Source organism: Myxine glutinosa, unplaced genomic scaffold, assembly GCF_964187855.1.
Source record: "Myxine glutinosa unplaced genomic scaffold, kmMyxGlut1.1 SCAFFOLD_1714, whole genome shotgun sequence".
Classification (NCBI taxonomy): Eukaryota; Metazoa; Chordata; class Myxini; order Myxiniformes; family Myxinidae; genus Myxine; species Myxine glutinosa.
Window position 1 is genome coordinate 3,929 of NW_027617809.1, and position 24,436 is coordinate 28,364.

The 24,436-nt window shown below is 46.5% G+C and overlaps 1 protein-coding gene across 1 annotated transcript in view; it reads left to right on the plus strand.

Annotated features, from left to right (window-relative positions):
* Positions 1-1,413: 1,413 nt before the first annotated feature.
* The window catches only part of LOC137416957 (uncharacterized), a gene marked incomplete at its 5' end in the record, with an annotated part of 31,446 nt that continues 8,423 nt past the window's right edge, over positions 1,414-24,436 (plus strand). Inside the window, 4 exons of the mRNA XM_078769223.1 lie at positions 1,414-1,647; positions 5,007-5,029; positions 9,431-9,558; positions 20,833-20,892. Coding sequence (XP_078625349.1) covers positions 1,414-1,647; positions 5,007-5,029; positions 9,431-9,558; positions 20,833-20,892 — 445 coding nt within the window. The remainder of the gene's footprint in view (positions 1,648-5,006; positions 5,030-9,430; positions 9,559-20,832; positions 20,893-24,436) is intronic.

The following is a 24,436-nucleotide window of genomic DNA, read 5'->3' on the forward strand; positions in this document are numbered from 1 at the left end:
GCGCAAAAGTTTGAGTGACTGAACTTCTTCAAGAATATTGTTGAGGAAGGTGGTCGGAGGGTTCACCAGATAGTCCTTTCAGAGAGAGAGAGAGTGAAATTGTGAGATTTGGCGGGAATGAAGGGCATCTTCCAAGTTTTTTACCAGCTTGTAATATTTGTCATGGACTGAAGAGCCCATTTCACATAATCGATCTCAAGAGGCTGCTCCCTGCATATCGGAAATATGAGGGATGTTCCAGGGAGTCAGAAAGATCGATGATTAAGATTAGCAATGGTCTGCATTTGTGAGTGATTTGTGTCAGCAGCTCCTCAATGCAACACTGCCGTGCGGCACTCCAGCCTTGACAGGGAGAGGAGATGAAAGGATCCCGTTGAGAGCCACACGTTGCTTATGAGAGTAGGGGAAGTCAGTAAGCCATGTGTGGAGTTGGCTCTGGATGCCATTGGCAGGGATGACGTATCCCAGGGTTATGCAAGTCTTGGAATCTCCGCTGGTTCTCAAACGTTGCGTGTTCTACATTGGTTAAAGCGTCATCCTGTTACCCCTTATATAATAATCATTAGAGTGTGCCAAAAGCGTTTACATATTATTGACAGACTTTATCAATACCTGGTGACGTCAAGGCACGGGCGGTAAAACGACTGGCTCGGGGTAGGCTTGTTGAGGAAGATAGGACCATTGGGAGATAGGGCCAAAAACGATACATAGCAGGATGTCTCAAAAAGTTGCAAACGGATTTGGACAAAACTTGGTGGACAGGTTGTGTATGTGACGAGGACTAATCGATTCGATGTTGGTGAAGATCTGAATATGGATTCGGATACGAGAATTATTTAATTTTCAAGCGATTCTTCACCATTGAAAGATCTTGTGAAAAGTGATATATAACATGATATTAAAAAAAGTTATGGACGAGTTATGAATAAACTTGGTGGAAGAGTTGGTTTGGTGACAAGAACAAGCCGATTAGATCTTGGTTCAGGTCCGAATCCAGGTCTGGCCTATCAGTGGGATAGAAAACGTAAACTGTTCAGCCTGGTGGAGGCATGCGCTCTACCGAGTGCCCTTCTAGTTTGTAATGAGTTTTCATCTCTTGTGATTTTTTTTTTTACGTTTGATCATTAATTGCTGTCCTTAAAATGTAAACAAGTTAAAATCCATCTCTACTAGTCTGAACTTCGTAAAAGTATAAATTTTTTTTATTGGAATCCTGAATCCCAAGAAGCTTTACAGATAAATGTCCACATCTATTTCACTGTGTCCTTCTAAACCCGCGCAAGGAATTGATATCTAAAGGCGCCCCTGACCCCTTTCATCAAAAACTCATTGCTCTCCTTGTTAATTATTTTACATTTTCCCTCAAAGTTTATTCTTTATTTTTGACTAAAATCAAACAATAATTCCTCCCAGAACGTAGGCAAAGGGACTAATGACCGGTTGGAGGCGAAGCGACGGACGTTGTACCAATATGTGGATGAAGCTGTGGATCTGATGAAGAGGCGAGTCGACAAAATGCAAAAGAGGAGGCTTTTTCTGCTTGAGAAGCAGATCGAGAAGATGCAGCAAAACATGGAGTATCTCCGTAAAGTAGAATCCTCACTGCAAACAGCACTGCAGGAGCTGGAGACCATTTCCTTTCTGGGGGTGAGTTTTCAAATGTTGTAATGATTAATTGAAAAGGTTCAAGAAAGCTGTATCAAGTCTGTTTAAACCTGTACGTTCATGCGTTGAGAGCCTCTTGCAGGTGAATGTCGAGGACAATGCTTTGTACAGTGAATTTAACGTATGATGTACTTTACAATTTTTTTTATACAAGGTCTCTCATGGAAGAGCTAGGACACAGAACACATCAGAACACAACATAACAAAGGGAACAGCAGGAGGAAGGGGAAACACCAATACCAAGGCGGAGGGAGAAAGTAGACGGAAGCGGACAAATACGGGACGCAAGTAACGATGAGGGTTAAGGGAAAACGCAAGGGGTGCACAACATGGATACATAAGCAAAATTTTGAGAGATGTGGTGAGGTTCAACGGACATAGAAAAGATCATGGCTTTGGATGGGGGATGACTTGAGATGGTGCTGAACAGCTGTCTTGAAGACCTGGAGGAAAGAATTGGATTAAAGAGAGTGTGTAAGGCAGTTCCACAGGCAGGAAAAGAGAGGAATAAATGAGTGGAGGTGACCTTGATTGACTCCTGGCGGAGGAGTCAAACTGTGCATCAATAACCTCCCAAACCCCAAGAGTAACTCCGGCTGCGACTTCTATTCCCCTCTGCTCACAACTCCTGTTTGTCTGTGTGTTGTACCATCCTCCGAACTTTGATGACTACATCTACATCTCTCTCAGACAACATGCACCAACTTTTAACCACTCATCCCAACTCTCTCTCCCATATGTGGTGATTTCAATTGTCACCATGGCTGATTGTTGTTACCTCTCTCAACAGCCATGGCACTTCTGCAAAGGACTTATTTGACTCCATAGGACTGACTAGATCTGTAAACTTCCCACCTGGAATTCTGTGAGTGGCAAGTCCTCCCTTCTGGATTTAGTTATGACCAACTTCCCCACTCTCCCCCAACCCTCCACCCATCCCCCAATGTATCTTGCTCTCCCTCTGCCCCAATTGGTTCATCTGATCATGTGCTTGTTAAGGTCAACAATCAACATCTCTGGCCATTCTCGGAGAACAGCCTCAGAGCCGAGGAGTCTGGCATTTCACTCAGGCCGACTGGCACGGTCTGTAAGCAGCCATCAATCATCTGGACTGGTCTCCTATATCTACCATGCCTGATATTAATTCAGGCTGGGAATTCTTCCACGGAAACCTGCTCTCCTTTATGCACAGATTAATCCCATCTCATCTTCAGTTATCATACCCATTACCCATCCCAACGATGGTACACTAAATCTTGTGGTGGGGCAGTTGCCTTGAAACAACTTCCATTCTCCTCCTGGAAGGCGAATCAGATCATTCCACAAAGCCTGTAACAAGTGTGTGTCCACTCTCAGAAGAGCCAGAAAACAACATCTGTCCAACCTCAAGAATGAACTTTCAAACTTGTCTCCCTCCTCTAAAACCTGGTGGCGCTTCCTTGTTTGTTTCCGGTGTATTATGGGCCCTTCCGGCCCCTTCCATCCCTACCCTCTCTTCAAATGGCACCACAGCCGACTCCGCTCATGAGAAGGCCGAATGCCTCTATTCTGTGTTTGTTTCCAAATATTGTGTCCCTAACCCATTTTATCTGTACACACCCTTCCTAGTCACACCCAACTGCTCCTGGACTTTGTGTATTTTGCATTTGAGAAGGTGTAGAGGGTTCTGGCAATCCTAGACTGATTCTGCAACTAGACCTGATGGCATCAGATCACGTGTCCTAAAAACCCGCTCTGCTGCTCTTGCACTTCCGCTCTCTGCTATTTTCACATTGCCATTTGTCCTCGATCATCTTCTATCTGCTTGGAAGTCAGCCAACATCAATATATTATATAAAATATGAAAAAAGGATCGCTTTAACTACAGACCGATTGGCCTACTTCCATTCATCAGCAAGGTTATGGAATCCATCAAAGGAGGCATAAAATAATTTCTTTGCTCCAATAACCTTATCTCAGATCATCAATTAGGATTCATACCATGTCACTCGACATTGTACATGCTGCTTCTACTCTCCCAACAATGTAAGGAGGCTTTCAATGTCAGACACGAGATCAGGGCCATTTCTCCAGACATATATCGAGCTTTCGATACAGTCTGTCATCCCGCCTTGCTCTCCAAACTCTGCCGATGGCCTCCATGGCCAGCTCCACTCTTGAATTACTGACTTCCTCCATTTTGGTAGCCAATGTGTGGCTCTCAATGGAACCCTTTCTTCTCCTCTCCCTGTCGAGACTGGAGTACCCAAGGCAGTGTTCTTGGCTCCATCCAATCCTAATCTTCATCAATGATCTCACTGACTCTCTGAACATCCTCTTTATCTTTTTACCGATGACACAATTCTCTCCCTCATCCTTCAAACCGATAGGCAGAAGCCTCTTCCTTCTCTTCAGACCTTGACAAAATCACAAGCTCGTCAAATACTTGGAACATGTATTTTAATCCAGAGAAATCACACATACTCACTCTCTCTCTCTCGCCCCCTGCTGGGATGTTGTGAGTTGGGTGTGGCATCATGGCGGCAGTGTACGTGCGTGTGTAGTTCGTTTTTGTGTTTCTGTGTTTTGTTCGTTTATCGTCTTCCTCTTTTCTTCTTTTCTAGTATTCTCTGTTCTCCCTTTTCCCTTCTCCTCCTTTTCCCTCCAGCCCCCCCCCCCCTCAACCTTCGTTTTTGTTTCCCTCCTTATCTTTGTTATTTGTGTTGATTCGTCGTGTTTGTTCTCCCTTGTTCTTTTACCTTCCCCATTCCTTTTCAAGATGAGAGAGACAGAGAGCCCACAACGTGTGGTTTAGACGAGAGAGGCAGCATTAATCGTTTCATAGAAAGAAAGGTGTGTCGAGTGACTTTTCGAGGGCCCCCTTTGGTGCCCGGCAATGACGTCATACAGCGCCTGGAGATGGAATAGGATAGCAGCGGTGTACAATAGGCAAGATGGCGGTAAGTTTATCTTACGTTAACCTGTTGCCGTGTACGTCACTTTGTGAGATGTAGTGCCTGGAGATGTCCCACTTGTATCAATACTTGAAGCTCGTTCCATGGTTGTATCTCTTGCCTTGGTGACCATTTTATAAACCATAACAGCACATCCAATGGTTCATGTGCAAGGATCTGTACCATGTTCTGAGTTGACCTGTTTCAGCACTTGTAGTTTATGGAATTATTCGACAAGGTGAGCTGTGCTGTGCATTTGATATTATTCTGTTGTGTTAAGCAGGACGTGGTGATTGCTCTTCAGCAAATGTCCAAATTAATCACATCTTACATTATTTGTTCTAATAAAATAAAGCAGAAATATATTCAGGAATGGTGTATTAATCCTTTGTTTTCTGTATTTTTCAGGGTTTCCAGGATCTCGTGAAGAGGTAGGCCTGCAATGCCATCTATGTATCACATTATCTGGCATATCGTGATTTTTGAGCCTCCCCCTGTAGTATAGGGGAAGGCTTATGCCTTTTGTATGGTTTCTTTCTACATTTGGTGCTGCCAATTTTTATTGGTACCACAGACTTTATTAGGCCCTTTTGAGTAGGCTTAGTAAACCAACATTTAAAATAATGATTTTCTTTTTCTCCCTGCACTCTCAACACTCCAAATTTCCGAACTGTATTTCAGAGCCGGCAGGGACTTTCGGAACGAAATTTTGCATAAATAATGCGGATATAAAGTATGCGGAGTTGACATAATGCTTTTGACCTTGACCCGATTATAGATATTTTAACTTTTTCCACAAAACTTTGACTAAGGTTTGTCCAATCAGAACAAAATTTCACTTTCTAGATAGCCCAGAGCAAGGTGCATTTAAGCTCAATTTATATCATAACCCTCCAGGTTAAAGGTCAAGGTCTTGCACCAATTAGAAGTACTAAACCACCATTTAGGTTTTTCTCCCTTTTTATGCCATGTCCGAGCTCAATCTTGCAGCCAGCAGAGACTTTCAGAATGAAATTTTGCTGCAATAATGGGAATACAAAGTATGCAGGTCGTGATTGTTTTTTGACCTTGACAATTTTCAGGTCATGACCCAATTGTAGTCTTTTAAACATTTTTCATGAAACACTTGACTTGGTTTTGTGTGATCAGAATGAAATTTTGCTGCAATAATGGGAATACAAAGTATGCGAGTCATGATTGTTTTTTGACCTTGACATAATTTTAAGGTCATGACCCAATTAAAGACATTTTAACATTTTTCATGAAACACTGGACTAGGTTTTGTGTGATCAGAAAGAAATTTTGCTGCAATAATGGGAATGCAAAGTATGCGGGTCATGTTTGTTTTTTGACCTTGACATAATTTTAAGGTCATGACCCAATTATAGACGTTTTTACATTTTTCATGAAACACTTGACTAGGTTTTGTGTGATCAGAATGAAATTTTGCTGCAATAATGGGAATACAAAGTATGCGGGTCATTGTTTTGATCTTGACACAATTTTTAAGGTCATGACCCAATGAAAGACATTTTAACTTTTTTCACGAAACGTTTGACTATGTTTGGTGTGATCAGAATGAAATTGCCATCTATAGATAGATTAAAGTAAGTGGCATTTATGCCAATAATTTACATCATGCCCATCCGGTTTAAAGGTCAAGGTCAAATGGCGGTTTGTAAAAAAAAAAGAATGTATTTTTTGTCATCACTCAATTTTGCCAATGTGGAATCTCAAAGCCTGCTTGGCCTTCCAAGATGTTCTTACATCATAATAGTGGACCCGTACTACTGTTGTGCACCTGATATTTGTTTTGTGTTCTTGACCTACTTTTTACGGCTTTCAGATCTACTTTTTTGGGATCCGGGTGCGGGAAAGAAAAGAAAGGAAAAGGCAGAAAAAGCTGCCAGAAAAGGCAGAGCATGAAAGTTATTAAGGCAGCCAAGAAGGCTGCAAAGAAAGAGGTAGCAAAGGCACAGGAGGCATGTAGGAAAATGTTCGGAGAACGCTTGGATTCGGAAGAGGGTCAGAGAGCGGTATTCAGGATTGCAAAGCAGATAGCGAAAGAGAGGTGTGATGTGATGGGGGTGAGTTGCTTGAAGGATGAAGTGGGAAAAATCGTTGTGGACCCAGATGGAATTAAAGGAAGATGGAAGAGATATATGGAAATGCTGTTGAATGCAGAGAATGAATGGGATGGCAACATAGAGAGTAACCCAGTTTTAGGACCGGCAGAGAAGATAACCGACAAGGAAGTTGAGGAAGCGATAAAAGCCATGAAGAGTAGAAAAGCGGGAGGGCCGACGGGAGTTGTGGGAGATATGTTGAAGGCAGCGGGAAATTGGGGTGTGAAGAGAATGACAGAGATCTGCAATCTGGTGGTGAAAGAAGGCCGCATTCCAGTGGTTTGGGAACTGAGTACCCTCGTCCCTCTATACACCTGGAAAGGTGACCCTCTGGAGTGTGGCTCATACCGAGCGATAAAGTTATTGGAGCATGGAATAAAGGTATTGGAAAGGGTGTTGGAGAGGAGGATAAGGAAGAAAGTGAAGATCGACGAAATGCAGTTTGGATTTATGCCAGGAAGAGGAACGACAGATGCGCTTTTCATTGTGAGGCAGTTGCAGGAGAAGTACATGGAGAAGAGGAAGAAGTTGTTTTTTGGATTTGTTGATCTGGAGAAAGCATTCGATAGGGTTCCACGCAAAGTATTGACATGGGCATTGAGGAAGTTAGGAGTGGAGGAATGGTTGATCAGAGTAGTGATGGCAATGTACAAAAGAGCGCGCACAGCTGTAAGGACGAAGGACGGCAACAGTGGTGAGTTTGAGGCGAAGGTGGGAGTGCATCAGGGGTCGGTACTAAGTCCACTACTATTTGTGGCTGTGATGGAGGTACTGGCACAGAACGTAAAGGAGGGTTTACCGTGGGAGTTGTTGTATGCAGATGATCTGGTGTTGATTGCGGAAAGTATGGATGGACTGAAGGAAAAGATGAACAAGTGGAAGGAATGTTTGGAGACAAAAGGTCTGAAGGTGAATATCGGAAAAACGAAGGTGATGGCAAGTGGTAAAGCATGTGGTGAGGTGGAAAGAACAGGGAAGTGGCCGTGTGCTGTATGCAGGAAGGGTGTCGGAGTGAATTCCATGCAATGTACAATGTGCGCTGAGTGGGTTCATCAAAAATGTAGTGATTTGAGAGGGTCATTAACCAGTGTGGCAGCTACATTCAAGTGTAAGGTGTGCACAGAGGGAGCTGCAGATGGAGGAAATGTTGAGTTGGATCTTGGAGATGGCGTGAAGCTGGAAGGTGTGAAAACATTTTGTTACCTAGGAGACATGCTGAATGGAGAAGGTGGATCATACTCGGCAACGGTTGCTCGAGTGAGATGTGCATGGAAGTAGTTTCGTGAACTGAGTGGCGTGCTGACGAGGAGGGGAGTGTCATTGAAGCTGAAGGGAAAGGTGTATGCTGCATGTGTGAGAAGTGTTATGATTTATGGGAGTGAGACATGGGTAATGAACGTAGAACAGCAACGAAGGCTGGAAAGTTGGAAATGCGAATGGTTCGGTGGATGTGTGGAGTATCGTTGAGAGAGAGGAAGACAAATGATGAATTGCGAAAGATGATGGGAATAGAGCCTGTGATGGATGCTGTGAAGAGAAACAGGTTGAGATGGTTTGGTCATGTGTTGAGGAAGGATGAAAGTGACTGGTTGAGAAGAGTGATGGAAATGAATGTAGAAGGAAGTAGAGGACGGGGAAGACCGAGAAAGACTTGGCTAAAGATGGTCGAAGAAGAAATGCGGGCAAGGGGGTTAACAAGGGGAGATGCAGAAAATAGGGCAAAATGGGGAACATTGTCATGGGGTCCGCAAGGCTCACCCCCGCTCTTGCAGGGAAAATGGCCTTAAAATGCGTTGTTGTTGTTGTTTTTTTTTTGGGGATTGTTACTTGATTAATGAAAACCACCTTTCCGATCATAACTTGAATAATTTTCCTCCACTTTTCATGATGTTGTTTTATGGATAGAATGTAGATGGAGACACATTTGCTTTATTTACATTTTTTATTTCTTTATTTATTTCATGATGTTTATGCCTAAATGTTGAAGGTCAAGGTGATATAGTGGTTCAAAAGAAATATGGCCATCATTGGATCAAGGGCCAAGGATAAGGTGTGGGCAATCACCAAGGGTAAGCTCCTTGGTAAGGACATTGGTAAGGTCACCAGGGTAAGCATACCCTTGTCGTTCACATAGTGATGGCAAATATCTGGTTTCTTTTGGTTCTTCCCTGATTCAAAGATTAAAATATTTTAATTTCTCGCCTCGAATAAGAGGAAGGGGAAACTAGGGATGAAAAAGTAATGGAGCAAAAATGAAATGGAAGCAGAGGGAAAGAAGCAAAATAACCTGCAAAAGAATGTGTGGGCTTGGGGACATTTAATCAGGATAGATGTGGCATGAGGTGATGATAAACAGTCATCTTGATGCCCTGGAAAGAAGGATGAGATTGAACAGACTAAGGAAATTGGTTCCATAGATGAGAGAAAAGAGGAACAAATGAGTGGAGGTGAGGAATGATCCTGCATTTTGGGAGTTTCACAAGAAGTTTCACCCGAAGTTTCACCAGAAGTTTCACTAGAAGTTTCACCCGAAGTTTCAGTTGAAGTTTCACCAGAAGTTGCACTACCATATTTATGGAGATTTACTACTAGAGTCGTTCATAAAGAACTTGTATTTGATATGAAAATAAATATTTTACAAACCTTTTATATTCCAATAACCTCTCCTACCCTACCTAAAGTAATATTTTTCCTTTTCATTCCAAGGATTCAGTTTGTGTTGGACTTTCAACACAAGAGCGTGACACCACCCACACTGCTGGACTTCTCGAAGGAGGAGAAGAGTCTGGACTCGCTCATCGAGCTGAACCACAACCTGGTGGAGACGATAACGAGTGAGTAACACAACCATGAATGTTTAGGAGAATAATGAATAAGGAAAGATAAAATGTGAAAAAGCAGTATCGCATATTAAAGATGCAAATGGTAAAGTGTGGTGCTGTGCACACACGACTCGATTGCCAGAGAGGTAGGCCACAACGCGTGGGTACAAACAAAAGACTTTATTCCAAAGCTCTCAACTCAGCACTGGGCGGGCTCGAGCTTAGAGCCCGCATATATGTCTCGAGGCCACGCCTTGCCCCCGGGCGTGGCCGGTCGGCCGAGAGGCGGGGCATGTGTTCCAGTTCCCCGCCTGGACGCTCGCGCCACCCACTGGTGCGCGGAATTATTGCCCGTTGTGCCCGCCACACGCGCCCCCCCCAGAACTCCCGTGGACCTGAAGGGTGAGTTTGCGGGGAAGCCGGATGACCCGGCCGAAACGCCCCCTGGCGATGCGGGCAGGGCTGGGGGGTAGCGGGACGGCGGGGCTGGTGGGTGCCGGGGGTCTGACCGCCGGGGGTCTGACCGCCAGGGGGCAGCCTCGACGAGGAGGCAGAGCTGCTGGCGGGGGGGTGGTCGAGATCGAGGTGGGCCAGCTTGAGGCGGTCCACGGAGATACACTCCGGAGCACCGCCGATGTCCACCGTAAAATGCTTGTCCCCGGACTCCAGCACGCGGAAAGGCCCATCGTACGGGGGCCGCAGCGGTGCCCAGTGGGCGTAGTGTCGGACGAAAACGTACTCCGCTGTGCGAAGCTCCGGGGGGACGTTGGAGGACGGGCAACCGTGGTGTGCCATGGGCACCGGGGCGAACCGCCTAGCGGCCTCCTGCAGGGTGGAGCGCTGTTGCGCCACGGACCAAGGAGCCGTGGAGTCGGGGATAAACTCGCCCGGCACCCGCAGCAGCTGTCCGAAGACCAGCTCCGCCGAGGACGTGCAGGTCGTCCTTAGGCGCCGTCCTGAGGCCCAGCAGGACCCAGGGGAGCCTGTCGGCCCAGCTGCCATCGTGGAGGCTGGCCCGGAGTGTGGCCTTCATGGAGCGGTGAAAGCGCTCGCACAGGCCATTGGCCTGGGGGTGGAAGGCCGTGGTGCGGTGCAGTTTAACGCCGAGCCCTTGCGCCACCGCGCCCCAGAGCTCCGAGGTGAACTGGGGGCCGCGGTCGGACGAGATGTCCGAGGGGGCACCAAACCGGGCAACCCACGTGGCGATGAAGGCTTGTGCGATGTCAGCCACAGTCGTCGTCGCCAAGGGCACGGCCTCCGGCCACCGGGTGGTGCGGTCCACCATGGTGAGGAGGTGTGTGAACCCCCGCGAGGGGGGCAGAGGTCCCACCAAGTCGATGTGAACATGGTTGAACCGACCTTCGGGCAACGTAAACGGGGCCAACGGGGCCCGGGTGTGGCGGTGGACCTTTGCGTGCTGGCACGCGAGACACGTCCTGGCCCAGTCGCGGACGTTCTTCCTGAGGCCATGCCAGATGAACTTCGCTGCGACGAGCTTCTGGGAGGCCTTCGTGCCTGGGTGGGACAGGCCGTGTATGGCGTCGAAGACCGGGTGCTGCCAGCCAACGGGCACGATGGGGCGAGGCCGGCCGAGGGAGACGTCGCACAAGAGGGCCGTGCCCGCGACGTCGAACGGCACCTCGGTGACGCGGAGGCCCGTGACGGCGGTCCGCAAGGCCTGGACGTCAGGGTCGGCGGTCTGGTCCTCCGCCATCCGGGCATAGTCGATCCCGAGGTGGACCGCGTGAGCGACGGACCGGGAAAGGCAATCCGCCACCGGGTTGTCTTTACCCGCGACGTGACGGATGTCCGTCGTGTACTCGGACACGGCCGAGAGGTGACGCTGCTGCCGGGCCGACCATGGCTCGGCGACCTTGGCCATCGTGAACACAAGGGGCTTGTGATCCACGAAGGTTGTGAACGGGCGGCCTTCGAGCAGATGGCGGAAGTGTCGGACCGCCAGGTGGAGCCCGAGCAGCTCGCGGTCGAAAGTGCTGTAGCGGCGTTCGTGCGGGCGAAGCTGCCGGCTAAAAAACGCCAGCGGCTGCCAAGCACCACGCACCCACTGCTCGTGCACCGCGCCCACCGCTTAGTCCGACACGTCGGCGGTGAGGGCGATCGGTGCATCGGGCGCCGGGTGCGTCAGCATGGTGGCGTTGGCCAGGGCCAGCTTTGCGCCCGCAAACGCCGCGGCCATCGGCTCCGACCAGGCGATGTCACCTTTGCCCGGCTTGCCCCGGAGGGCCTCGTGCAGGGGGCGGAGGAGCTGGGCGACGTGGGGCACGAAGCGGTGGTAAAAGTTTACCATGCCCAGGAATTCCTGGAGCCCATTGATAGTGCGGGGGCGCGGGAAACCCCTGACCGCCTCCACCTTGGCCGGTAAAGGGACGGCCCCGTGCTTGGTGATGCGGTGCCCCAAAAAGTCGATGGCGGTGACGCCGAAACGGCACTTTGCGGGGTTGATGATCAGGCCATGCTGACCCAGGCGTTCGAAGAGCGTGCGGAGGTGGAGCAGGTGCTCCTCCCGGGACGCTCTCGCGACTAGGATGTTGTCCAGGTAGACGAAGATGAAAGGTAAGTCGCGCAAGACGCTGTCCATGAGCCGCTGGAACGCCTGGGCCGCATTCTTTAACCCAAAAGGCATCCGCAGGAACTCAAAGAGGCCGAAAGGGGTGATGACGGCCATCTTTGGGACATCGTCCGGTTGGACGGGGACCTGGTGGTAACCCCGGATGAGGTCCACCTTGGAAAAAACGGTCGTGTTTGCCAACCGGGTGGAAAAGTCCTGGATATGTGGGACCAGGTAGTGGTCGGGGGTGGTGGCATCGTTGAGCCGGCGGTAGTCGCCGCACGGCCGCCATCCGCCGCCGGGCTTTGGCACAATGTGCAGAGGAGAAGCCCATGCGCTGTTGGAGCGCCGTACGATGCCCAGCCGCTCCAGCGTGGCGAACTCCGCTTTCGCCACGGCGAGCTTCGTGGGGTCGAGGCGGTGCGCCCGGACGTAGACCGGTGGGCCGACGGTGGGGATATGGTGCTCCACCCCGTGTTTGATGGCCACCGCTGAAAAGGTGGGCCGCGTGAGTGCCGGGAAACTGGCGAGGAGGCGGGTAAACTCGTCCGCTGCCGGAAGCGTACAAACTAATCTCGCCGGGACGGAACCACTCAGCAAGCCGCTTGGCAAGCCGCTCGGTGAGCTGCTCAGCGAGCTGCTCAACAAGCCGCTCAGCGAGCTGCTCAACAAGCCGCTCAGCGAACAAGCGAGCGAGCTGAAGGTTTCGGCCTGGATAAGACGTCTGCGCTTAACGTCGACCAGCAGCCCCATGCGCACATAGGAAGTCCGCGCCAAGCAGGGCCATTGGCACGCTGGCGGTGACGAACGACCACTGGAAGCGCTGCCCTCCGAACCGCAGTGAGAGGCAACGCTTCCCGAATGTGCGGATGGGTGTGCCGTTGGCGGCAAGCAAAGCGGGGCCCCGGCCCGCGGCTTGCTGGTCGGACGCGGAGGCAGGGAGGACGCTTACCTGCGCTCCCGTGTCGCACAGAAAACGACGACCAGACGAGGTGTCCGTAATGAACAGGAGGCTGCCAGAATGGCCGACGCTCATGGCCGCAAGTGAGCGCCGGCCCGGTCGTTTCCCGACCCGTCAAAAGAACACGGCGGGCGGCACGTTCTAGCCTTGCGGCCGAACCTGGCATGGTAGTAGCACCAGGTTTGCGGCGGTGGCGGCCGTGGCGGCCGTGCCGGTGGTGGTGGTGGCGGCAGCGGTAGTGGGCGGAGCGCAGCAGCGGCCACGAGGGAAGCAGGGGGCGCTGTAGCCTCCGCACCGGGATCCACTACGGCAGCACCGTACACCGACCGCGTGTCGCAGGCCACAAAAAACTTGTCGGCCTCTCCAGCTAGGGCGCGGGGCTCCGTTATTTTGGACGCGGCCAGCACGAGGCGCACCTGTACAGGTAGCTGGCGTAGGAAAAGTGCTCGGAATAAGAAATCCGGGCACTGGTCTCCAAGCAGGGACAGCATGAAATCCATCCGGACGGATGGTCGTGTGTCGTCGAGGGCGGGAAGGTCCAGGAGGCGGTCGGCTCGTTCGACCTCCTTGAGCCTGAACGTGGCGAGGAGGAGACGTTTGAGTGCCTCGTACTTGTGGTCGCCCGGCGGGCGCCGAAGGATGGACATGACGCGGGCGGCAGTGCCGGGCCCGAGGGCGGCGACCACGTGGTAGTACCTGGTCTGGTCCGCCGTGATGCCCCGGAGTTGAAATTAAGCCTCGACCTGCACGAACCAAACGTCGGCTTGTGCTTCCCAAAACTCCGGGAGTTTGATTGCGACGGCGTTGGTAGCCATGGCGCGTTCGGGGGTCAGCGACGGCTGAACCAAGCGGGGTCACCAGTGTGGTTGCGTGCACACACGACTCGATTGCCAGAGAGGTAGGCCACAATGCGTGGGTACAAACAAAAGACTTTATTCCAAAGTTCTCAACTCAGCACTGGGCGGGCTCGAGCTTAGAGCCCGCATATATGTCCCGAGGCCACGCCTTGCCCCCGGGCGTGGCCGGTCGGCCGAAAGGCGGGGCATGTGTTCCAGTTCCTTGCCTGGACGCTTGCGCCACCCACTGGTGTGCGGAATTATTGCCCGTTGTGCCCGCCACAAAAGTATATCAAAGCTGTTGTAACTCTTTCCTTTCCGACATGTTTCGGGTAGCTGAAAAGGTGGGTAGCTGAAACAAATCGGTGCGAGGTAAATGGGAGGTAATGGGAGCTAATTATATTGCGTTACTGAAACATTGTCACAAATTATTTAATGTTTCTTAGGAGGTGTATTGGTAAGGTGTGAGGTTAGTTATTGCACGAGTCCATCTAAAATTTTATTCAGAGTTTATTGGCCATATATAAATGACGAGGTCATATTTGTGGAGGTGAGATGTTTATTCTAAAAGTTGATTTGTATAAAATGGTAACAGATTGTAATGTTGATTTTGGTCCTCAAACTGTATATAGAAAGATCACCGGTGTACAAGTAATTTCCTGTTACTTCCGGATTTACAATCGTCCAGCAAATGCAAGCGGCTTGATAAAGGACGGATCTCCGTGAATGTTCTCTCTCCAAGGATTTATAAATGGGAAAGAGAAGAGAAAGAGCTGCTCACCTCCACTCATTTGTTCCTCTTTTATCTCGCCTGTTGAATAAACTTCGCCAATCGTTTTTTTTTGTGTGCATGCAGAGTCGAGGCTCGTGGAAGAGCTGGACCACATAATGGGTCAGGATGCAACAAAACAAAAGGAGCAGCCACAAGAGAAGGGGGAAATGCCAATAACAGGGCCGAGGGAGAAAGTACTCGGAGACGGACAAACAAGGGATGTGGATGACGTTGAGGGCTGGGGGAGAACGCAAAGGGTAGACCAGATGGATATAGAAACAAACTTTGGGCGGATGGTGGAGGTGGGTTAACGGAGGTAGGAAAGATCATTGTTTTTGATGGGATCCGAAGCCTCTCCTCAGTGAAAGACACATGAAAGCCCGCTTGGAGTTTGCAAAAAAGCACCTAAAGGACTCTCAGACTGTGAGAAGCAAGATTCTGTGGTCTGATGAAACCAAGATTGAACTGTTTGGCTTCCGTCTGGTTACTCTGCCATAAAGCCCAGATCGGTGGAGTGTTGCAGTGATGGTTGCCCTTCTGGAAGTTTCTCCCATCTCCACACAGCATCTCTGGAGCTCAGCCAGAGTGACCATCAGGTTCTTGGTCCCCTCCCTCACTAAGGCCCTTCTCCCCCGATTGCTCAGTTTGGCCGGGCGGCCAGCTCTAGGAACAGTCCTGATTGTTCCAAACTTCTTCCATTTAATAATTATGGAGGCCACTGTGCTCTTGGGAACCTTCAATGCAGCAGAGATTTTTTTTGTCGGCTTCCCCAGATCTGTGCCTCGACACAATCCTGTCTCTGAGCTCTGCAGGCAGTTCCTTCGACCTCATGGCTTGGGGTTTTTGCTCTGATATGCATTGTCAGCTGTGAGACCTTATATAGACAGGTGTGTGCCTTTCCAAATCATGTCCAATCAATTGAATTTACCACAGCTGGACTCCAATCAAGGTGTAGAAACATCTCAAAGATGATCAAGAGAAATGGGAGGCACCCGAGCTAAATTTCAAGTGTCATAGCAAAGGGTCTGAATACTTATGTCAATGTGATATTTCAGTTTTTTCTTTTTAATAAATTTGCAAATCTTTCTAAAATCCTGTTTTCTCTTTGTCATTATGGGGTATTGAGTGGAGATTTATGAGGGGAAAAATGAATTTAAACGATTTCAGCATAAGGCTGCAACATAACAAAATGTGAAAAAGTGAAGGGGTCTGAATACTTTCTGAATGCACTATATATATATATACAAATCTTTATAAAAAGCCCAATTTTTTTCAACACGGATACCGATATAATTCGTTTGGTGAGTTCCGATCATTAAATATGTTACCATATGTGAGAAACAACTCTTAATTTAGACATTGCCATGATCGGTAAGTTCGGGAAAGAATCAGTCACATGACCTCTCACATGCGCTAATTATTCAAAAACCGAAAATAGTACAAACACAACCTATACATCGTTTTAAAGGTCATTTTACTGATCATCTAAAAACATCACTCTCAAGTGTGAAAATATAGTTTGTAGAAAAAAAATGACCCACGTGATGCCAGCTCCAAACTGCCACTTCCACTTGACAACGGGTGAACCTCCAATGACTACCTCATCCTAACAACAAGGTGAGTTGTTGTTTTGCTCTTTGTTTGGGATCAAACTGCTTTGAGCTCCCAAGGTTAATGACAACGAAACTTTCTACCATCAGATTTTTACCACAATGTACCTGAATAGGGGTTTTATGCCGTGATGAGGGGGTCATTTAGCCCGTTATTGCCGTGTTGCACTCCCAAGTTAGTTTATTTATGAACCCGAGGTAATTTCTTTACTACAGCTTCACTCCTTTACACCCTGTATTAATGGTTTAGACCCTTTACAACCCTTGGACCCCCTTCGACCTCTTTAGACCCTTTACACCCCTTTGATTCCTAAAGACCCCTGAGACCTTTTACACTCTTTAGACCTTTTCATACCCATTTCAACCCCTTTGAGACATGTATACCTTCTTCAAAACCTTTCAGACCGATTGACTTTTTAAGACGCTTTGGCCAATTTAAGACCCTTTAGCCAATTTAAGACCCTTTGGACAATTTAAGACCATTTGGACACTTTTGACTCTTTTGCTCTTTCGTCCGTAGACACCTTTAAGACCCCACTAGGCCCTTTTAAGAGTCTCGATTATTTAAACAGTTAAGACCACTTTATGACCCTAAAAAAAACTTTAGACCCCTTAGATCATTGTAAAAAATTTCCTCCCGAAATCGGTTTTGACGACCTTTTCTATGCACTATTCGTGTCGCATCACAAGTTGCAATGATGAATCTAAACTGATATCTCAAAGCAAAACTGATGTTGAAAAGTGAAACGAAACTACTGATCTATGAATCATCGAATGGGAAACCAGAATGAAATGCGATGGGAAATTGCTGAAAGCAAAGCTATGGGGAGTATAGAGAGAGGGGTAAGGCCAGAGTTGAAGAAACAATGTGGAGAGGGATAGGTGACTGGGCGTGACCGGTTGGTATGGAATGAACTTTGGTGATCTTCCGTCAGACTGTAGGCCCAAAACATGCCTAAACCCGATTCCCAGCTGAGCTTTCATAATATCACCCTCACTCCTCAGCAGTACTTTAGAGGTACAACAAGTATGGATTGGAAATCTTTGCTGATAGAATGGAATGAGGTTGTCGTGGTTACCAACTACACCCATAGCGACATCTGCTCACTGAATATTTACAATGAATTCCCATTTCTACCAATACACACTCCAAAGGAAATTGCTCATATCAGGTGAGACATCGATGAACCCCTGAACCCCAGTCATTGACGGGTACCCCCCTTGTCCCCCCCCCCCTCCCCCGGGAAAGATGATGGGGGTGTGCAGTACTTCCTCGCTGTTGCAGTTGGTTTGAATAGCGTCACCTTTGGCGAAGTTGGGCACTACAGCATGGATTTAATTTCCCCAGACAAATGTCTTACTGTCATTTTCTGTGGTTATTCTCGCCATCACCATGGCTACCTTTTCCTGTCATTGGGGATGGGTACCGTCACTAGTGTAAAAAAAAAAAGGTAAAAATTGGGCCGGTTTGGATAATACATTTTTAAAGAAAGAAGGTGCTTCCAACGAGAAAGTAGAAAACTACAGCTACTCCGCAAATTTGAGCAAATAAGCAAGAGCAGACCCGATCTCACTCGACGTTTCACCCGCTTCACAGCAAGCTTCCTCAGGCCAATAGACCGCAAGCCCTGGTGCGTGCCAATTTTTATTCACCATGTGGATGCTTCTGGTCATGTGACGGTCAGATGGAGGAGTTAAAAAAAAAATTTTTTTGCAAACCTCAAGCAACAAACGTCAAGGCACATCATTGATGGGTTGCTCTCCTCTTTTTTTCAGTATTACTCACACGTAATCTGGTGTTTTATGAGTGTGCATGAGCATTTGTGTGTGCTTGTTGTCGATTTTTCATTTTGTTTTTGTTGTTGTGTTTCCGGGACACGAAGCCACTCATGGCTGTACACAAATATATATTACTCTGTATACAAATACTTTGTGCAAAACAACTCCAACTCAGTGTGTCATTGCAAATCTAGTTATACTTGAGTAACGGCCGACACAGAGAGCAACAGGTGCAAAAATATATTGTTAAAGGATAATATTTTTTGATAAAAATTTGTTTCTCAGTCATCTTAACATACAGTCACGTGAAAAAGTAAGTACACCCCATGTAAAGTTTTGACTTTTTCAACATATTTCAACATACAGCTATTTGATCTTCATTTCAACAATATTGATAGATAAAGGTGATATAATATAACAAATATCATAAAACATTTACATTTTGTAGTCCATTGTATAATTTAAATAAACATAAATGCAAATTTCGCATATGGAAAAAGTAAGTACACCCCATGAAATGTTTTTTAAAATCTTTTTAACATATGCGGACATATCAATATTTGATCTTCATTTAAACAGTATCTATAGATAAAGGTGATCTAATTGAACAAAAAACAATTACAAAATGACTGCAATAATTATTTATTCAACAAAAAATTAACAGAGATGCCATTTCCTTCTGTGGAAAAAGTAAGTACACCCTTGGCTCTAATAGGTGGTATTGCCCCCTTTGGCAGAAACAACCTCAAGTAGGCGTTTCTTATAACTGTCTACCAGTCTCTGACATCGACTGGGAGAAATTTTTTCCCAATCCTCCATGCAGAATTCTTTCAGCTGTGCGATGTTTGAGGGGTTTCTTGCATGCACAGCTCGTTTCAAATCCCCCCACAACATCTCGATGGGATTTAGATCCGGGCTTTGACTTAGTCATTCCAGAACCCTCCATTTCTTTCTTTTCAGCCATTCCTTGGTGGATTTACTGGTATGTTTAGGGTCATTGTCATGTTGCAAGGTCCACCTTCGGTTGAGCTTCAACTTTCTGACAGATGGCCTCACATTATCCTCAAGCACCCTCTGCTACAATGAAGAATTCATTGTGGATTCAATGATGGTGAGCTGCCCAGGCCCTGATGCAGCAAAGCTGCCCCAAACCATAATATTTCCACCACCATGCTTTACAGTTGGTATCAGGTTCTTGTGGTCAAATGCTGTCTTTGGTTTTTGCCAAACATGTCTTCTGGTACTGTGGCCAAATAGCTCTACCTTTGACTCATCTGTCCAGAGCACATTGTTCCAGAAGTGCTGGTCTTTGCCTCGGTGTTCATTGGCAAACGTTAGTCTTGTCCTGATGTTCTTTCTGGACAGCAAAGGTTTCCTCCTGGCACACCTCCCATGTAGATCAAATTTGTGCAGCCTCTTTCTAATGGTAGACTCGTGCACTTTGACATCAACACTGGCAAGAGCTATCTGTAGGTCCCGTGATGACATTCTGGGGTTCTTCGAGACTTCTTTCAGCATCTTGCGGTCTGCTCTCGGGCTGAATTTGCTGGGATGACCTGGCCTGAACAAGTTGGCAGTTGTTTGGAATCTTCTCCACTTGTAGATGATCTTCTGGACAGTCGAATGATTGATTTCAAATTGTTTGGAGATCTTTTTAAATCCCTTCCCAGACTCGTAGGCATCTATAACCTTCTTTCTGAAGGCCTCAGAGAGCTCTTTTGATCTAGGCATGGTGACGCCACACACTTCAACAACAAAGAGGAAACCAAACGAAATGTCTCAGGTTTAAATAAGACAGGTTCCTCCAAGATCCTCTCTAACGATGTTCTAATCATTTGCACCTGAGCCGGTGCACCTGATTCTAATTTTAGGTATTTGAAGTAGTGATGAATGTAGGGGTGTACTTACTTTTTCCACATGCGAAATTTGCATTTATGTTTATTTAAATTATACAATGGACTACAAAATGTAAATGTTTCATCATATTTGTTATATTATATCACCTTTATCTTTCAATATTGTTGAAATGAAGATCAAATTGCTGTATGTTGAAATATGTTGAAAAAGTCAAAACTTTACATGGGGTGTACTTACTTTTTCACTTGACTGTACAAAAGAGCAATCAACAGATTATTTTGACAAAGGGTAATATCAATTTCCCATGAAAGATTTACCTGTACAATGAATCAGTTTGGATCCAGATTCAACTGTTTTTTGCTTTCCTCTTTGTTCACGATTGGCACAAACCTGAGTTTCAGCTCCTCAACCTTATCCTGGTTCCAGCTCAGGCTCTGGGCTGTGTTGTGGTGATAATGCAGTAGAGATGGCTCATAGTACATAACAGTGTAGCAAAGCACAATACAGTATAGTAAGAGTACAATGTGAAACAGTACTGTGTAGTACAGTGGTACATTATTGTGGTACAGCACCTGTTGTATAGTTATAGTGTGGAATGGTACAGTCATACAGTATGTGTAGTATAGTATAGTACCATGTAGTAAAGTATAGCTAGTACAGTGACTATACTACAGTATAGTATGATAAAATGCTCTGCAGTACAGTGCAGGACAGTACAGTGCCTTGTCAGTTGTATTGTGCATCAAAGAAGCTCCATTAAAACTGAGAGATCTGCTGTTTCTATTCCGCATGTGTTCTTAAATGTTGTTGTAAAACGCAGGAAGTAATTGTTGTGAAAAATAAAACGATGTACTGTAATTAAACAGCCTGTAGTGTTTATTAATCTTTGCTGATTTCCACAGAGGAGCCGGTGGAGCATCCAGAAATGGACAAGTTTGAGTGGAGCACCTTGAGAAGTCTTTGTAAGTGAAGAGAAATGGAAGGAGGATGATGGGAATTTTAAGAGAATGGAATATACCAAGGAAGTTTGATTAATGGAATCCTTATATGCTTCATCCTTCCATGTATCTCTTCTTATTAGTCCTCCACCCAGAGTGTTACAGAAGGTTTTACATGCAGGTCATTCACGTTAAACCCTGGCTACTTGATGAACAACGCATCATCCTTCATACGATTGTTATGGATTCGTCACTTCCGTTGTTGTGGTTTTCATCCACTGTAAACATTTTTCATTCCATGTACTATTATTGTTGTCGTTTAAGGGAGATAGAGGTTACTATTTTCAAAATGTAAAAAAAGTTAATGTTTTAAATGAAACCGGAACTGGACGACGACGAGGCTAAAGAGGAGGAAAAGAAGGCGGAGCGAGTGAGTCGGGGAAGAAGCCCAGCTGCTTCGAGGTCTGGAGCACACGTTGACGAACGGAGGTCACTGGTGAACTTCGGGTTTCCCGGGAAAGGGATTCTTGCGACAGAGTTGTTATCGCTGTGACAGATTAACCTGCCTGTCAGGTTTTGGCGGTTGATTCCGAGGAAAATCATTGTAGGGCCATTACGCCTCGAGAACGGACCGTCGGCCATTTTGACTCACGCGCTTTGCGCGTCACGCAAGGTTTTTTTCACTTCGCTTCAACCATTTTCACCGCCTCCAGACGTTTATCTGGTGTGTGTGTGTGTGTTACGTGGATTTTGAAGGTAAATCTGCGGTTCGCCGATTTGGAGCCGTGAAACGTCCATACCCGAGGGTGGGATTTCTCAGTCGCCTGGAGGGCGCCTTTGGATTTCCCCGTCGCCTTGAGGGCGCCTTTGCGCAGCTTTGGCTGCGTGACTGTGGCTGTCATCCGAGCGGGATTCTGGTTTCGATTGGACATCGTTCTGACGATCGCTGGAGCGGTTCGACTTGGGCTTGATGCCGGAATAGAGACATTGGGGAATGTTCTTCTTTTCGCTCACTTGGAGCACAGTGAGTTATATTGTACAAACCTGATGGTACCATTGTAGGAAATATATATATTGGTTGTACAATTGATTACTATTGTTGTTGTACTGTTATTCTTGTGTGATCTTAATACAATATTTGTTTGTTGGTAACAATTGGTGTGGCTTCACCATTGATCTTCGACATACAGAATAACACATCTTTCTGCCGTGACTCCTCTCGGGGCTCGAAGGTACCGGGGGTTGGGGGGGGGAGCACGTAACAATGATGCACATTTAAACAGGACAATTCTCGAGCTAACATTTCCCTACTTAATACATCAAAATGGCTAACTACCCGAACACGGAGCATACCGAGCTGTGCATTTCTACTGTTCTAAGGTGATTACCCCTCCCCCACCCGAACACGGAGCATACCGAGCTGTGCATTTCTAAGGTGATTACCCCTCCCCCCTTACAAACATAACAATATTATCTGGTCCTGGAGCTCTATCTTGTCTTTGCTTTCCTAGCTGTTTCTTTATTTCCTCCACTCTTACTTGGATCTCCTCAAGAAGACCTTAATCACCCCTTAGATAGATTATGTCAGCTATTGGTACTTCTCCTGACTGTTCTTATGTAAATGTTGAAGCAAAATAACTATTTAATAATCCAGCCATCTCACTTTCATCGCTAACCACTCTCCCTGTGCTATTCCTCAACGGGCCCACACATTTCTTAACCTGTACCGCTTAAAATATATGAGATTCCTCACATTCAGTCAATCAAATGTAAGACCAAATACTCCATTGGAGTCATCAGCAGGAACCTGAATAAGTAAAGAGCAAAGAGGGAGTGATCAGGAGGAGCCTGGATAGGATTCGGGATTCAGTCGCTACTCCACAACCCTCAAACCCACCCAGGCACAGCCAAGTGAGCCTTGCAGAAAACCTTCTGCAAGAATTCACTTCTACTTAGAGAGATACAAAAAGAAAGAGAGAAAAAAAGAGTGAAATATATAAAAGACAAGTAGAGATACATTCAAAGTACACCGCCCCCATGCCAAATAAATAAATAACACCCTCCAGCATGCGGCATTGCTTCCCCCAACGATACCGCCATGCAGCACATAGAAACGCAATTGGTAAGGAGAGGTGTACAATAATTGATTGATTAATTGGGTAATTAAAATCAATAAACACTAATCGTAAATATTTTCTTAATCAATTGGCTAATAGCATACCTCAACCACCAGTGTTTCATTTGAAGCTGTAATTTTTTGAAAATTAATTAAATGTCATTTATCGAAAAAAGTAAATAAATGATTGATTAATTGACTAATCAATAAATAACTAATCGAATAATTGATTAATCAATAAATCAAAAATATCCTTTATAGCCACATCACTTGGTCACTGTCGTGTCCGAATATCAGCTTCCTAGTACAAAAGGTGCCTGAGATATTGACCAGAAGAGAAAGGAAATAAATGAGTACTTAATTAATCAATTTATTTATTTATTAATTAATTCATCCAAAAACAAAAAATCACGTTTTTGCCAAAGTACTCGCTCATTATTTTGCCGAAATTTCAGCTTTATTGCTCAAAGGATGGTTGAGATATCGCCCCAATAAACCCCCCTTCGGTGCCCTGCGTTGATGTCATGCAGCGCCTGGAGATGGCATAGGAAAGGAACGGTGTACATCAAACAAGAATGAATGAAGAGAAATTCAACACAGGCATAGGCCATTAAGCCCAGCAAATCCTGCACAATGGTTGCTTTTCCACGCTTTGTCCTTTTTAAATATGCTGGGAAGTCATCACCTCCCATTTTAAAGTCTTTTTTTGTATGCAGTACATAGTGAAGGCTCATGGAATAGATAGAACACAGAACGGATCAGGACACAACGTAAAAAAAAAAGAAGGTCACCAAGGTATATTAGGTCATTGAACTGGTTCTCCAAAAATGAGTTTTGTTTTGAAATCCGTTTTGACATGTTTCTACTGTATAGCAACAATTTCATCACATTATAATCAAATTGGACATTAAAAAAAGCTTTTATTATTGCCATCTATAATAATAAAAGAGTGTGTTTGTCCATCCATCATCCCATCCGTCTCCTCCATAAACCCCCAAACCATGAAACCTAGAGGCCCCAAACTTTGCATGCATAGCTCTCGACCTCCAAGGGATTGCAAGAATGAAAACTGTGTGTTTGGGCATGCTTAAACTTTGTTCTCCATGCTCCTCTCTCCTCCAATCCCCCCCCCCCTCCTCTCTGTCTGCCTCTCCTCAGTTTCCCCCCTCGTAAGTCTTCCCCACCCCTCTCTTCACATTCCCATCACGAAGCGACTCTGCATTACGCGGCAACGCCAGGCACCTTTTCTAGTATTGTACACCGCTCCTTTCCTATTCTACCTCCAGGCGCTGCATGACGTCATTGCCGGGCACAGAAGGGGGCCCGGCAATGAAGCGCTCTGAAAGGGAGTACAGTACTCAGTTTTCACTCTGGTTTCTTGTTTTCTTGTTTGTCCAGGCGATATGTCAGCAATCCTCTGAGCTAGGAAGCTGAAATTTCAGCACAATAGTG